The 17,793-nt window shown below is 42.7% G+C and overlaps 1 protein-coding gene across 2 annotated transcripts in view; it reads right to left on the minus strand.

Annotated features, from left to right (window-relative positions):
• LOC306932394 (seizure protein 6 homolog) overlaps positions 1-17,793 on the minus strand; it is a 172,277-nt gene that overhangs the window by 49,711 nt on the left and 104,773 nt on the right. For both annotated transcript variants that reach the window (XM_079514186.1, XM_079514185.1), the window contains exon 4: positions 16,974-17,163. In XM_079514186.1, coding sequence (XP_079370312.1) covers positions 16,974-17,163 — 190 coding nt within the window. The remainder of the gene's footprint in view (positions 1-16,973; positions 17,164-17,793) is intronic.

Here is a 17,793-nt window from a genome sequence, read left to right on the forward strand (position 1 = left end):
TGCCACCAATCTGTCTTGTTCCACACACTCCTGGCATCAGGCCATATATATCACTATATTTCAGCTAACAGCTGCGATTCCTCTCACTCTAATTGTCCTAGTTTCATTGTTAGATTTCCAATTGCATGGCAGGGTTGCTCCTATTGATCCTGGCTGTGGGGACAGTGCTTAATGTGGCGCACACATGCACGCATGCATGTACATACAGTATACACATAATATGTATGTACATGCATGTACACGCGCACACGCACGCACGCACACGCACACACACACACACACACACACACACACACACACACACACACACACACACACACACACACACACACACACACACACACACACACACACACACACACACACACTTAGGCAGGCCGACTAATGACTAACCTTTGACCTGAGCCAGTTCTTACACACACAGTTACCGCTGGGGAACCTTCGCTTTGTAGTGTGCATATACTTCTCATTAGAGCAGCATTCAGGCCTTGTGCTGCACACAGTAACAGCTGCCGTACTGTAGTAGCTCTGTCTTCTCATTCCCGCAGCAAGTCATTACGACGGTCAGTCGGAGCTATAAATACTACTCGGGCCATGCAGCTGAAACTGGGAAACTCTTGTTCTCGCAGGGGAGTAAATAAAAGATAACAGAGTCATCATGGTAGCATTGTGGTGTCATAACAGCGGTGCTAACAGGGAGCTTTCACAGAGACAAATTGCCGCGGTACTGCAAAATGCCCGAGCATACGATATACCTCTTTGTCTTGTCTTGCTGCAATTTATGGCCATTTATCATGTTTTGGTTTAAATGAAAGACTATTGATAAGCGGTAAGCACTACTTTTCTTTTACTCAAGCTTCCTGAATGCTGCTTCGTTTCATTGAAGAAGACGGTACAGCCGTACAGGTTGTCGCAGACCTTCATTGTGCAGCTGTAGTATAGTCCCTCAGGTTAAACCGGGTAAACAGTGCATCTTGTTAGACCAACATACTATTGAGCCAGTATATGAAAAATATGTATCCCAAGTTAACATTGTTTCTCTAAATAAAGCATACGGTATTTTTGCATTATGTTATTTTTATTTAAAAAAATGTTACCCTCTTTTCTCCCAAATCAGATTTTTCAGATTTTTCTTGAAGGGATAGCCCTTTGTTGTCTATACCCTTGGTTCCCAAAGTGGGTCCTTGATGGAGTTCCAGGGGGTCCCCAGCTAAATGATAGTTTGGTCCGCCGTAGACTAATGCATGTCAAACATGGGGATCCTTGGAATTAAACAGGTTGAGAATCTCTGCTAGAGCCATACAAATCTTCTCTTATGGGGGTCCCTGGCATATCTTTTCAAATGGGGGTCCGTGGGACTAATTAGTGTCAATTTGGCGGTCCTTTCCTTGACATGAAAACGTTTGGGAACCACTGGTCTATACTGTCTCACCTGCCAGTAAGGAGCCCCCACCAGGACATACTGTACTGCCAGTAAGGAGCCCCCACCAGGACATATTACTGTAGCATCTGCCATTAATAGCACAAATGTATAGCGCCCAAATTATCCAAAGCATTTACAATGTGTATTCCATTCACCCATTCACACAGCAACAACCTGCCCATTGGGGAGCGGTTAGTGGTTAAGTGTCTCGTTCAAATACACTAAGCCATGGGAAAACCAGGGACCGAATCGGGAACCTTCCTATTCCCAAGTGACCACTCCTGAACTACTTCTGTCCAGCTTCTCTCCTGTGAGCATGGGCAATTGTGCTCATAGAGTTGCGGATGAGTTTAAACTAGTCTCCGGGGTAGAGGACAGGAACCCTGCGCCATCCGAGTGAGCACATCATTTTGCATCAAGTCCTAAACGTTTGTTCATGAAGCCGACATCTGCTGGTCTTTTGTCTTCTGTGTAATGAACTGTTTCAGCATGTCTGAGCTTTGTATGAGATATAGATAAATGGTAAATGGTGCATTTATATAGCGCCTTTATCCAAGGAGCTTTACATAGATTGTGCATTAATACTTTGCAATACAATTCATACACCAATGGCGGCGTTAACCATGCAAGGCACCAACTAACACATCAGGAGCAATTAGGGGTTCAGTGTCTTGCTCAAGGACACTTCGACACTAACTCTGGGGGAGCCCGGGTTCGAACTGGCAACTTTGCAGTTACCATCCAACCACTCTACCCCTGAGCCACCGCCGCCCAACTCCATTCCCAAGGATTGGGAAGGGAGTTATGTGAGAAAATATAAAAACAGAGTTGCATTTTCTTTTCTTTTTGTGAAACTTGCATATGATTGATGTCATGCTCACACTCTTTGAATAAAAGTTTATTTATTTTATTTGTTTACTGCAAAGTTATGTCCCTCTCAGGATTCTATTTCCTGGCTTTGAACTGAAACCGTCGTAACAAAGTGTATAATGATGACATTACAGGAGACTTGTTACAGAGATGTATTTACAACACAGACAGAGACAGACAGATAGATAGAGTAGAGACTGAAAGGTAGGGAGAGACCCATTACACTGGCTCTCCTTTCAGCCACCAGGAGACAAACCAGTCTGATGAAGAGTCAGTCTCTCTCTCTCTCTCTCTCTCTCTCGCACGCACGCACGCACGCACGCACGCACGCACGCTAGAGATGAGATGAGAGAGAGAGAGAGCCAGAAAAGAGAATAAAGGAGAGAACAAATGGCCAGTGGACTGTCTAATCTATGCTGCGATGAAAGAGCTGCTCTCTTCCTCTCCCCCGCTCCGTTGGAGTCAATGAGCCAATGAGGGCCTTCCAGGCGCTAGTTCTCCTGCAATCCCTTTTATTTATGCTTTATTGCGGCAGCGTATCAACTCGGCTGCATGGGGCTCGGGGGCACCGTGCGTGGGGATGTTGTTATAGCATGATCACCCTGCCGTTTCTCTTTCAATTAGACTAACACGGAACGGCACCAGAGGCAGGCCTTGTGCGGACCCGCCGCGCCCGTACACCCCCACCCCTCCGCCCCCCCGGTGCTAAATCTCACGCTAGCAGTCCTCTCGTCCTACGTATACTGGCTGTTCGACAGAGCCCATAAAAGGATATAGTGGGCTGTAATGAGAGTGGCTGTGAGTGTGTATAGCAACTCATACAGCGAGCTAGCGGTGGCAGATGACAATGTCTTCATCGCAGCCAGCGGTACAAGACTGGCCCATTGTGTTGTCCTTCCTAAGGACGTTCTGACTGAGGCAGGTGACCTCCAGTCTGGAGGACCAGTTTAGTGAGCCTTGTTCCGTCTTTGTCCCATATAATAGGCTCTGGGAAAATGCTGATCTGTGAACAGTTTAGCCATCACAGTAAATGGTCATACAGGCTATTAAATCAGTTCTGATTTAAAACGGTTTGCCTGCAACCATTTTCATTAGTGTACTTTATAAGTCTTAAATGTAATGAAAGGCTTTTAGAGTGATTGCACTACACATTTGTAATAGGTTGGAACAGCCACACATTTTCACATATCTCAGGTATGATTCTGCTCGTTATGCACAAATTTCCAGTAGCATAAGAGTAGGACCACATGTTCTAGTGATGTTCGGCACCCAGCCATTCCATCTGTACCGATGAGACCGGCATAGAGCAGTTGAAAAAGGAAGAGAGAAGATGGGCTATTAAAAAAAACCTAAGTGGATGAACATGAGAGCGGTATTCGGACCACAATTTTACAATTTACAATTTAGGCATTTAGCAGACGCTCTTAATCCAGAGCGACTTACATTAAGCAATAACAAAAGCATGGCATACATCACATATATAAAAAGTAGTTATCATGAATCATGCGTAAGCTAAGAACGTAACAGTGGAGTATCTATGTTAACTATACATACTATACTATATAATATATTGTGTACTATAAAGTGCTATGACTACATAAAGTGCAATTCTAGAGCTGTCTACGTAACAAGCTATCACCCACTTCTCACGACATAAGAGTATGTCGTGTGAGAACGCAGCACAGGGAGCCAACCAGCTGCTTCAAACACAGTCATCAAATAGGCCGATGCTTAAGAGCCTTCTCGCTTCACTAGAGAAGAAATGCACTCAGAGAGAGGCTACCCATGCAACATGTTTGGCATATACAGTTGGGTGCCACCGATATTGTCCCTTATCATTTGACCCATTTAGGCCTGACCTCAAAATTTTAAAAATCCTTCTAAATCCTGAAAAAATCCTTCTAAATTTTCACGATTTTTCAAAAATAGCAGACCTACAAGCTCGTAGCGCGCCACTCGGTGGCGCGCTATGAGCTTGTAGATCTGCTATTTTTCAATAGCTAAATTATAACATAATGTTTAAAACACCAAAAGGGGTTCCCGCCCAAAATGGGTTAACTGTCCTTTTGCGCAGATCACGCAAACCTCAGCAAAAAGAAAAGGACAATATCGATGGCCTCCAACTGTAGGCTAACCTAAGCTTGTACTATAGCTTGTGACAGATGTCATCAAGCGCCGGCAAGCCATGTGCATATAATGTTCTGGTCCTGTCCTGTTCTGCAATCCTATTGTGTGGGAATATTTGAGTCAATCAAAGTGGTTGGGAGACGAATTGAGCCTAATGCGATCACGGCGCTATTTGTGGTAATATTCCCTACAATGTCGCTCTCTTCCTTGGAGACAACTTTTATAGCCTTCGTTACCCTACTAGCTTGCTAGACGTTTGATATTGCTTAGGTGGAAATCTCCCACACCCCCATCACACACTTTGTGGATAAAGGATATACTTAACTATGTCAAATTGGAAAGAATCACCTGCTTGCTGCATGGGTGGCTCCCTGCACAAATTCAGTAAGAGTTTAATGAGCTGAGACTCCCTGATATTTCGGACTAATTGTCCAGTCAGTCATTCATAATGGCATACATACTTGATTTACAAGCACACAACGCATAAACCTTGTACTGTTTTCTTTGTGATCCTGTCATAATTAATCCTCTACCTACAACAGACTACAGTAAGTCATTGTCTATTGGCCATTAACTGCTACTTCTATGATCACTCACTATACCAAACAATGCACACCCAAAACAAACGTTCCTTCCTGACCTGGTGGAGGCCTGTGCTCCTCCTGCACTTTTTCTAGTTTACTTCTGTGATATCCCCCCCCCTCCTCCAAAAAAAGGAGACTTCTAGTTTTTGTCGCATTCCTAAGCCAATAATTTGATGACCAGCAGTGGTTCCCTATGGAGACACACAGTCTCCTTTGTGTCTCCATAGGGAACCACTGCTGGTCAAAATTTAGCCTGGCACGCAGTACAGCGCAGTGGTATATTATATATATTAGTATCGCAACGCGAGGCTAGGTCAAATTAACAGTGTAGCCTACTGACAGTGCGCTGCATCATCAAAGTCCAGCAGATGCCCTGTATTAAATAGGGCAAGGAAATGTCTTCAGTTAACAGAGACTATTAGCACTCTTGTATATTGCATGGACTGATGAAAAATAGATATTGTACATCCTTCCCAAGATATCAATAATAGAAATGACAGAAAGGATTCATTTATTCCCTGATCAGAGCTCATTGAGAGTAATTGGGCATGGCAGACGCAGGTGCAGGAAGGGGACACAGGGTTTATGAAAAAGCTCCTTCAGCGATAAGATTGGATTTCGTGCAAAATGTCTCAATGACAGCTTGGCTTTATTCAAGCCTTGAGGCCTGTGCCATTCATCTACTGCCCTGTGTGTTGTATTGGTGTTTTCTATAAGCCTACTAAAATATATATAGGCCTACCGTACGTCATAAAGGTTTCAAATTTGCACCCACTGTATTTGTATCGGCCATAGGTTTCAAAATATATAGAAATCTGCCCACTCTTTCTTCTTTTTCTCCTTCTGAAATGTACACTCTGAAGCGATATTGCCCTTTGCCCCTGTTAAGTGTTGACTTGATGCCATATGTAGTCCTGAAGAAAGCAAGGATTGTACAGAGACATTGGAGATGGAGTCACTTGGAGGGGAGAGGGAGGGAAGAGGGGTGAAAAAAAAAGAATCCTGGGAATTGCACTTGTGTCCTATGTATACTTAGAAATGCTGTCTATATTGTACTGCTTTTTCCAAATAAAATAAATATAAAAAAATAAAACGTTTTTTTTTATATAAAAATATCACACTTTATGCCTTTATCATGATGATGATGTCTGATGATATTAGAGGGTGGGAGGTATATAGTCACCACTGTACAGATGTTTTTACTTTAGTTTGTTTTACAGAAAAATATAAGTCAAATGACATGAAGATATATTTTACATATCGTTGCTGTCGGGAGGAAACCACCTAACTGTGTGTTGGTTAAAAAAATATTGAACCAATGGAGTAAGTATATAAAATCGTTTCGGACAAAACCTCTCAACTCCATTAGACCTTCAAACTGTCTGCTAAAACAGATAACTCCACCACCTCTTTGCAAGTAATTGAAAATTATATAAAGTCTGAAAATAATTTATTTTTCATTTTCTGAAAAAACATAAATACATTTGGAGTTAGATGGTTTCTTCCAGACAGCAGAGATATAAGAAATCCAGCGAGATTAGCTGTAGGCAACCCTCGTTTGGCTTGGGAGACAGGGTTGGATATGGCCAGCCAGTATATGGACAGTTTTTGCATATTTTGAAACACATGGATACATTATACTTATACACACATACAGTTACAGTAGAACTGATGGGACTGACTGATGGATGGATAGAGGTTTTTGTGAAAAAGATCTCACAATGAATATTATCTGTCGAAAACCTATAATTCGCTATTAATAAACAAGCGATAAAACCTGGGTTTACATCATACCTAGTTTCCATGGTTCTAACAAACCTTTCGTTTTTCCTTCACCCATGAGTGGGTGCCAAAACACACAGGAGGCCAGAATCGTAGCTGCTGTCACGTTTCAAGTAATGGAAGAAAAAGTTGTGGTTTTACAGAGTTTGGATATAGACTTGGCTGGCCTCAATTACTGAGTACACTTTTTTCAGAACTCTTCACACTCCTGCCTGTACCAACATGCAGCTTGGCACTGTTCATTTTCTCACCCATTCGTGATCATCAAAATGTGTTAAAAGAGAAGAAAATAATTCTGTCAAATTCACACCAGCAATAGTTTTCATTAGAATAAACACTGTCACTCTAGCCTGACACTCACACTGAATTTTCATTTAGTTTCCCTTCATTATTCAGACTGAAAGGCCTCCCCACGGCAGCAGTTTATGGGATGGGTGTCGTCAAAGCAGCAGTCTTCGGTGATTGGTTCATACCAACCAATCGGAATAGTAGGAAAGCAGATGACGTTGTTGTCAATCATGAGGCTATGGCTAACCCGTTTGCTAAGCAAACAAACACAGCCAACGAGCGCTACTAGCGTGTAAACAAAAGCGGTAAAATATGTCGGATGATGATGTTTATAAAACCTCTCGTGTCTGTAAAGAAACTATTTATCATACGTCGATTTAATAGCCAGATTGATACGGTGGTGCCTCGTGAGTTACCGCAGTGGGGGCAGCCATATGTTTGTTGTCTGACGCTGTTGAGTGACAGGGCTGATGGCCAATCAGCTGCTGCGTTTGGATTTTCGAACGACACTGACGCAGCCATAGGCAGAGACTCCAGACCTGAATCGCCAGAACATATTTTGTTCTGGCTTCTACAAGCCTGGCCGCTGCCTGAGATCCTCCAGCAAACCCCTATTGACGGTTCCAAAATCTCGCCTTATTACAAAAGGTGACCGGGCCTTTGCCACCCTGGGCAAGACCTACGCTGAAAAGACTATCAGCGGAAGTGGCGGAAGTGTTGCGTGTAAGATAACTACGTCACGCGGTGCGGCTGTGTTTACTAGTCCCCACCCAATGATCATTTCAGCGGGAATACATTTTCGGGAACACAACGCGGCGATTGGTCAAAAAACGTTAACTTCCGGGGGGGGTTTACACGGCGGAAGTCCTGCCTTAGATAGCTTATTTGTCCTAGGTTGTGACCAGGCTCTTCTTTTTCGCAGTTAAGTGAGCCTGGGACCGAGGCTAGGCCTTTGCTGTACGGGCCCCTCGGCTGTGGAACTCACTGCCTGAGGATCTTAGGCTGGCAAACTCAGTATCCTCTTTTAACTCACAGTTAAAAACTCACCTTTATTGCACAGCCTTTTTATGAAATGTTTTAATTGTGTTTACATGTTTTTTGTTTTGTTTTATTCTTATTGTATGTTTACTGCTATTATTATCTGTAAAGCACTTTGTAAACTTGTTTTTGGAAAGGTGCTATATAAATAAAGTTATTAAAGTTATTATTATATTTTCTTAATGGGCGTGGCTAGCGATTCAGGGCTGGAGCCAGGCTACTGTCACTCATGAGTCTTGACATAACACAATTACCTAAAAAACACTAATGAAAGGTAGCAATATAGAAGAAAATGAACTTACAATATATATTGTTATTGTTGATACTATAATAAATGTGCATGTTTTCTTATTTCACAGTAAACAAAGTTTCCAGTATAAAATACAGTGAGAACGTTAACTCTTTGTAGAATGTAATATACTACAGGAAGACACATTGATTCAACAGGAAAACAGGAAAAGCTTCAATGTGTTTTATTTTTGCTATAGATATTTCTTTTGCTTTTGGCATAAAGTCCCTCAAAACACAAAAAAACAAAACAAAAAAACACTCAAATCATGTTATTCTCCTATATTTGCTTGCCCACATATACATGCATTCACATGACAGATAAGTTCTCTGCCAAAAGAAAAAACGGGAAAATTATCTTTTGGCAACCATCTGCAGAAATGTCTTCACTTCCAGCATCCATTGCATTGACAAGTAAGATCAGATTGTGTGGATTGCGGTAATAAACCTTCCACATCCACACTGAAAATAAGGAATGGTGACTGACAGCGCGGGGACACTACTCGTGGTGGCACGGGAGTGGAGAATATTGCCACATTGTCCCATAAGAGCTGCCTCGTCTCCCTCTTTCAAGCCTGTCATGGATCTCATCAAGGAAGCACCTGAGGTGCTCTGTACTGTATGGGCCAATGAGCGGTCTGGTCTGTCTGTCTGCAGCAATCCACCAGGGAATATCATTGCACATAATATTGACACCAAGGTTTCCGTTAGCCGGTATACTGTGTGTATGATATGACGGCCACTGCGGCACAAATGGCCATTAATTGGCCATTCATTAATGGCTGGGGATAATTAAATATTCCCAGCCATGGTGGCTGGTTTAAAAAAAAAAAAATTACCCTATTGGCCTGAATATGTTTTTTTGTTTTTTTTTTCAAATGCAAATATATATAATATCCTAAAAAACGTGGTCGTATTATAATCGGGGACTAGACTATTTGACATTCAATGTTCTTTTCCCACAAATGAGTCTTGAAAAATGGGGGTCGTCTTATAATCAGAATCGTCTTATATTCGGTTTTGCCGTTGTTGATTGTTAATTGTTTTATTAGTTGTTTTTTACTATATTGTATTGATATGTTCAATTATGTTTTTAAAACTGTAAAGAGCTTTGTGACTGTCATGTCTGTGAAAAGGTGCTCTATAAATATAAATACATTGTCTGTCCTCTACACAGAGAGGTGCAGTTTATTCTGTAGTGTAAATATAAATACATTGTCTGTCCTCTACACAGAGAGGTGCAGTTTATTCTGTAGTGTAAATATAAATACATTGTCTGTCCTCTACACAGAGAGGTGCAGTTTATTCTGTAGTGTAAATATAAATACATTGTCTGTCCTCTACACAGAGGAGCTGTTTATTCTGTAGTGTAAAGATAACCCCATGCAGTCTTCATGCTCAGTACACACAAATGAACACCAAGTCTATTTCAGTATGCTGTTGTTCTTTCAATTTCCCTCCTATTAAACCCTGATATGGTGCTAATTTAATTGAGTAAAAAAATCAATTTGGCTTCCCTCTGTAATCAAGTAATAGGAAATCCTGTAGCAATTATGTCTCTATAATAACCAGATGGATCGCCATTAGATTAACTAGAACAGTGCGTTTTTAACAAAGAATATTAGACATATGCCAGTTTAACATTAATTTGCCAGCACGTTAATAATTTATAATGAATAAGGAAAAGCAATGCAATAAACGAAAGATCCCGTTATGAGGTCAAAACCCTGTGGGAAATTACAGAGCTTATTACAGTAGATAGAGTTTACAGCTTTTAGCTTTTAGCTTTTTTTGAAGTATGAATGTATATAATTGCATGTTGACAAATGGTGTGAAAATATGTATTTCATTGTATGAATATGCTGTGCGGCAGTACAGTGCCGCACAGATCGGATGCTATATTGTCGCACGGTTCGGATGCTAAATCACTTCCATCTTTATTGTAGGGATTGGGAGACAATGGAAATAAATCTCACAGATTGTAATTGCGACTGTAGGTCGCATTTACTATGAAAACCTGCATCTCCCATCCGTCCGATAGTTAGTTAGTCTCCCACGCCTCCGTATTATGGTCACGCCTCGTGACATCACGTCTCCATATATGGTCACGCCTCGTGACATCACGCCTCCATATATGGTCATGCCTCGTGACATCTCGTGACATCATAGAGCCGGCCAGCAACTCTACCTCTGACCCTAAACCTCAAACCCTTAGATCTCCATATATGGAGCTGACCTGTTCTGACATTCCATATGTTGATCCTTCCCACCTGTCCTTCCTGTTCTGACATTCCATATGTTGATCTGACCTCATCAAACCCTGTACACTCAAGACATGCTCCATATATATACAGAATTCCCTCCATATGTTGATCTGACCTCCCATGCCGAAGCGCCAGCGCTCGCGAAGCAATCTGCCGTCTGCCGCCCACCCAAGCAGATTGCGTGCTTCTCGCCCTCAGGGTGTCTTACTGGGTTTTAAGCAATAATAATGTACATAAGAGGCACGTACAGCCAATAGCCACGGTGTTACGATATCGCACAGACCACAATATGGTCCAGGAACATTACCACTTGTACTTTCATTCATTCCTCCTCAGATACTATAACTTCGTTCCCTATATATTATTTATTTATTTCTCTCAGACGGCAAACTTGGACACAACCTCATATGTAGTTTTGCCCAAAGCTGTAGTGTAGATCAATACATGGAACATATTGTTGTGCTGCAGAGAGAGAAGGGAGCCAGCTGAACGGCACTGCAGCACATGTGTTGGCTGAGATAGGATTCATCAGTCCGGGTTGGCGGTGGCACCTATTGTTCTCCATGCAGCGGAGAAAGGAATGTGCAGACCATGCTATAGCGCTGTCTTTGTCAGAGAGGGAGAATGACAGGCAGCTGCTTCCACAGTGCTTCCCTGGATATTTGATTGCATTGTCGTGTCACACATGAGAGGCCCCGGTTTATTAGGAGGATTTCATAACTGACATACTGCACATATAGAATGTCCCCTTGCGGTAAGAAAAGATCACTCTCGTGCGAAGTGAGGGGCGCCTCACTTCTTTTAACAAACATGGTACTCTATGTTAGTTTAAAGTGCTCTAAACAAACATTAGAAAGTACGTAGACTTATGGCTGCCACATGGGCGTAATTTCCGAAAGCCAGACGTTGGAGGAGCTACCGTCCAGAAGAGGGAAAAAATCAATCAGGCGTGCGTGCGTTCTTGCTGATGTAGCTTCTAGCAGAGCCAAGAGAAGAAACATTTTCTCTGAGGAAACTGGAATGTAATAAAGCAATGTGTGAGAAAAGGAGAGAGAGAATGAGGGTAAGAGACAGAGAGAGAGAGAGAGAGAGAGAGAGAGAGAGAGAGAGAGAGAGAGAGAGAGAGAGAATGAGGGTAAGAGACAGAGAGAGAGAGAGAGAGAGAGAGAGAGAGAGAATGAGGGTAAGAGAGAGAGAGAGAGAGAGAGAGAGAGAGAGAGAGAGAGAGAGAGAGAGAGAGAGAGAGCAGAGGGCATCCTATGGTGCTGAGAGTTGGTGCTGTTGACACAGACAGATGGGGCTGTCAGGACTGAAGCCTCACAGTAGGGGGACTGGATCCGCCGAGGGACACAAAGCTTCGCCTTGATTCAATCCCTGTCCTCAACACATGTACACACACTGTTACTAGTCGAGGCACACGCACACACGCACACACACACGCGCACACACACAGTCACACACACACACACACACACACATACACACACACTCTCTCTCTCTACAGGGCAGCCTAATGATCATTCCCACAAGTGTGATTAAAATAAACAGTTTGTGACCATGACCTTGATTGTGATCTTGACCTTTGACCCCTCTTGACCCAAAAGGTAACAATCTCTTTGGGGCAGCCAACTGATCATTTCAACTGAGTCTCATGACAACTTGGCAATCCGTTCTCAAGTCATTTCTCTAAACGTCTAAACTAATTGACTTTCCACTGTGACCTTTGAACTTTTTTATCCTAAAGTCAGCCACCTATTTGGGGCAGCCTACTGATCATTCAATCCAGGTTTCCTGTTAATCTGACCATCCCTTCTCAAGTTATACTAGTAACAAATAAACACACTACCTGTATAAGATTACATTCAGTGGAAGGCATACATACGTATATAACAAGCCGATTAGAAACATTTGGGGCAGAGTTTCCGCTCTGGCCTCCAAGGAGTGTGTGTGCACAGTTTCTCGTCGATTGAGCCAAACAGTGCCGGAGATTAGCTGTACGTGGACGGATGGACACACAGACACACAGATTGGCGTAGACAATAAACGGAAGTTAGCGTAAGTACTTTTACGGGCTGCCGCAGGGCAGTGTTTTGGCACCTCTCCTCTTCAATGTCTATACGGTACCAAACAACCAGCCCCTACCAGAAGGATGCAGCAGCAGGTTTATCTACGCCGTTGACCTCGCATATGGCGATGCAGCAGCAGCACAACTTCTCAGAAGTTGAGTCAACTTTGGAACAAGGACTCTTAGTTATGTCGGCTTACAATCTGGAAAACCACCTGCGTCCAAACCCTGGGAAGGCTCAAATCTGCAGCTTCCATCTTAAAATCAGGGAGGCTATAGTCATAGTGGTCAGTGGCCAACCTAGGCTGACAGCTGACAGTGTGTCGTGGGTTCAAATCCCGACCCCCGACGACCCACGTGTCACTTCCAATCTCTCTCTCCCCATTTCCTTACAGTCCACTGTCCTATAAATAAATAATAATTATAATAAATACCAGTATATAAATAACAGTACAACAGCACTAACCTTGTGCTTCTCCACCGCCGAATATGCCTGCCCAGCATGGTATATAAATCAAGCCACGCATGCTAACTAGACCCTATCCTCAATGAAACCTGCAGGATAGTGACATTAAAAGCAGGTGCATTTAAAAACAACCCCTGTACCCTGCCTTTTCTCTGGTATCGCTCCCCCTGACATCCGCAGATCATGACCACTCTGCCCCCCCCAGAAAGGACTCAGCTCCAGGAGTATCTTTAGACGCCACAGGAAGAACTGGACATGATGACACCACCTGTTGCCAGGATTACTGAGCGGCACAACCAGTAGAACAGCGCTAGCCTTGACAGCCAGACAATCTGTTGGACAGAGAGAGGCAGCACCCCAGAATCATTTCTCATTATTGGCCGACAAAACTTGGGCTGTCTGGGAAAACATTGAACTGTCTGTGGGACGGCAAAGGACTCTGCAAAGCATCCACGAAGAGATGGAAATGAACACATTCTAATGCATGTGGTGAACCCCAAACCATGGAACATAACACATAATGATATGTACCACAATGTACTGGAGAAGACCTGTCCGAACCGAATGCCACTGCACTCGCCACTACTCGTCACAGCAACTACTGGAAAGACATGACCCGAACTCAACCAAACACGGTGTAATAGTTTGCTAGTTAGTGTATGTACGGAATTGCCGTACATTCAGTTTGGATGAGATCAGGCTAGGGGTATAAACACCAAACGCACCGCTGCCAAAGCAAAGGAGACAGTGTGTGACATGTGTTTATAGTGACTGAGGCTCTGTGCCATCATCACACTTCATCTGAGTTGTGTGGCATGTCTGTCTGGCCATCTGAGTCAACCTGCATTCACGAAGGCTATAATAGCACAAGACCAGATTTAGTTGTAGAACACTATATTAATGCTTTGGAGACACGCAGAGCACAATAAACTAACAGAGTACTCCCCCTCCTAACCACTGTAACCAGGTGGAAAGATTTTTCCAAAAATCCATCCATTTATCTCTTCATTGTGTCCATTCATTGATTATGTTACAAAACTCTGTTGTCAAACGAAGCCTCTGCCTTGATCAATGATGGCAGTTATCACTACCTGCTACTTAAAAGCAATCTGCCAGCTATTTTTCAGCAGCTGCCGCCGATGGCCGAAATGAAACAAGAAGCAGATAAAGACTTGATGTCCTGTGAGGTGTGACTGTGAACCTCTGCCAGGGAGGGGTTGAGTTTGAGACGTTTCATACCAACGTATATACCAGTGCGTACATGTCCAGGTGCATATTATCGGTGCATTCCTAGATATAATTAATTGCTGTTATGGCCGATAACCGATATAAACCTATGTCGATATGATCTCATTCTGAATTTAAAAAATTATAATTTTGTCCGTTCTGAAAAAGGCATACAAACATTGAATTTGAAAAAGCAATGCCTCTTTATTCCAAAACTAGGGATCCACCGTTATTGAAATGTTGGCACATATCCCAACATAAACAGCCTGAATGTAGTATTTTTAAACTTCCCCAGAAAACACTGATAGGATCTGCAGCCTTCGTCATCACAAAAGGCTTTTTCAACATAATTGTTGTTGATATCGGATCGATACCAATATTACATTTAAGGCCAACTTCGCCCGATACCGATATGATTGACTTTGACAACTTTTGACAACTTTTGAAAATGTTTCCCAAAATAGAGACACCGCTGTGGTTAACATACAAAAAAAACATAACAGGAAATGCAACTGTATTTAATTCAGTCTGACCAGAAGCAAATTGAACAGCAAATTGAACCCCATGACATCAATAGTCATCACTGACATCTGATGACTTAAAAGCCAAATCATCAGCACATCAACACAATTCAATACACGAGAGAATGAGGCAATGAGCGAGAGAGAGAGGAGATAAACCAAGATAAAGGGAACGAAAGACAGAAAGTGAAAGTGTGCAATATAAAACATTTAATCCAATCACCCTTTAGCAAACCGACGTGGTTTTTCAACACGGCAAAAACAGTGCGTGCCTGATGGAAATGACTTCCAGTTATATCCAGTCATTAGTAAGCCGCAGGGCATGTAGCCTTTCAAAAAGCAAAGTCTCTTTTGGACATCTTTCATGCAATAATTGACAATTAAAGTAGAGTAGCAATGCCAATTTCCTAACCTAATCATGTGGCTGATTGATAGCGTAGTAATTTTCTGGCTGACAGGAACAACACTATTATGCTAACAAGCGATAACACAGAGTGCTCTAGCCCTGATACACGTGTTTGTCTTCATCTGCCAGGAATGCAAGGCAGGTTGGGTTCTGCATGTATGAATCCATTGTGCCAGTTAAGCCATTTAGGCCTGACGTCGAAATTAAAAAAAAAAAATCTTCTAAATCATGAAAAATTTCTGAAAAATGTGAGGCACATTTTAACGATTTTTCAAAAATAGCAGATCTACAAGTTCATAGCGCGCCACTCGGTGGCGCGCTATGAACTTGTAGATCTGCTATTTTTCAATAGCTAAATTATAACATAATGTATATGTAACACCAAAAGGGGTTCCTGCTCAAAATGGGTTAAGGTCAATCAATTACAGCTCCAAAGTAATTGAGTCAATTTCCAACAACAATTGGAAAGGCATCCAGTGCATCGTGGCCAGACTGGGTCATGTTGTAATACACCCGCATTTCAGTATTCTGTGAACACTGAGTGAATTATCTCGCTTGGCGAATTCAACAAACTGGAGGGTTCCCAAAACTACAAGCTGTACATGCTTTGCATTCCAGGGAGTCATCAGCAGGCACAAACATTTTAATTAATAGTGAAAGTCAAACTAATTATTATATATTTTTTGGCAGGTTTTTTTTTTTCTTTCATTAGAGAATAGAGATGAGACAGGAAGGTGAGGACAGAGATGGTACTGTAACGATGAGACAGGAAGGTGAGGACAGAGATGGGGGGTTGATAGAGTACTGTAATAGAGAATAGAGATGAGACAGGAAGGTGAGGACAGAGATGGGGGGTTGATAGAGTACTGTAATAGAGAATAGAGATGAGACAGGAAGGTGAGGACAGAGATGGGGGGTTGATAGAGTACTGTAATAGAGAATAGAGATGAGACAGGAAGGTGAGGACAGAGATGGGGGGTTGATAGAGTACTGTAACGCTGAATTCACACCAGCAGTGGTATTTGACTGCCACGTTGTGAGAACGTGGCAAAGTTCAATGCATTGTTTACGGAGAGGCGCGACCAGCACTTTCCCATCACGGCAGGTGGTGAAGAAATGTCAAATTTGAGAAAAGTTCAACTTGGCTGTTGCTACTGTTTAGAGAGCAGCAGCCAACCTATAACCTCCCATCGCCTTGTGTTCATTCCAAACTGACTAAATTCTAGAAAGGGGTTTCCGGTTGGTGGCACATCGTTTTTGTTCCCCCACATGAATGCCGAATAGTCTCGCCAGTCGTGCTACGAGTTTAAATAAAAGATGGATATAGCAAACGATTATTATACCAAACTAAAACACCCCCTGGACATTACGCTATTATGTCGCAGAGACTTATCCCAATCCAACCCTTGATGCGTTGAAGAGTTTTTGGTATGACCCGGCCGGGGTTCAAACCCCTACCTTTCAGTCTCAGGGCGGACATTCTAACCACAAGGCCACTGAGCTGGTCATTAAATGGTTGGCAGTAATCATTGCTCTCCAGCTCGCAGCTAGTAAACAGATAATACATTTAACTTTTACTTTAAGGCCAGGGTGTGGACGGGACATGAGGCAAGACCTGTCTTACCTTGGTACCGCAGCAAGAAGGAGCCAGCCTGGGGCCTCTGACTGTGGAAACGGATGGTGATCTGGTTGCTGTGGCTTCGTACAACCAGCCCCCTCATCAGGATGGACTCGTTGGCTAGCATGACGTTCTCCCCACCTCCCAGGTCTTCGAACAGCACTCTGTCACCCTCCGACAGGTTTACGTTCATCACCTGATGAAAGAAAACAGAAATTGTTTCAACATTTCACAGTTATTTATTCATTTTATTTTATGTGATTTTATTTAGTTAGCAGCACGTTGAAAACTGAAGGCAGAGAGGCATACATGGTCAGACTCACCAGACAGATTTTTTGAGTGGTGTAAACCACTCCTACAACTGGCTTTGTTAGTCTGTGCAGAAAAAATGAGCATGGTTGCTATGTTCACCCTGTTCACCCGGGTGTGATTTCATTACGTCAGACATGATTGCATTACGTCAGACAGGCTATATATGACCTTACACCACTCAGTTCACACGGGTGTGATTTTTAAAGATTATGTTTGGCATATCTGACCGGTCTGTGCCGACACTGTAAACACAGTAATTTCTATCCACTTCTACACTTTCAGAGCTAAATTAACACAGGATTTTGCTGTGCATAAATAGACTCCCTCAAGGACACTCCCAAATTGGAAACATTTTAGCAGTGACCTAGAGAGCTCATATCACACAAAAGATATGGAACAGTCAAACAAGCGGCTATGAAAACCCGACGATTACACTACAGATAAGCCTGATAATTGTCAACCTGTCTACTCTGCGGTCGCTACTATGTCAGCACATTCTGAGAAATGCCACCTT

Source organism: Electrona antarctica (genome assembly GCF_951216825.1).
Source record: "Electrona antarctica genome assembly, chromosome: 11".
In the NCBI taxonomy this organism is placed as follows: domain Eukaryota; kingdom Metazoa; phylum Chordata; class Actinopteri; order Myctophiformes; family Myctophidae; genus Electrona; species Electrona antarctica.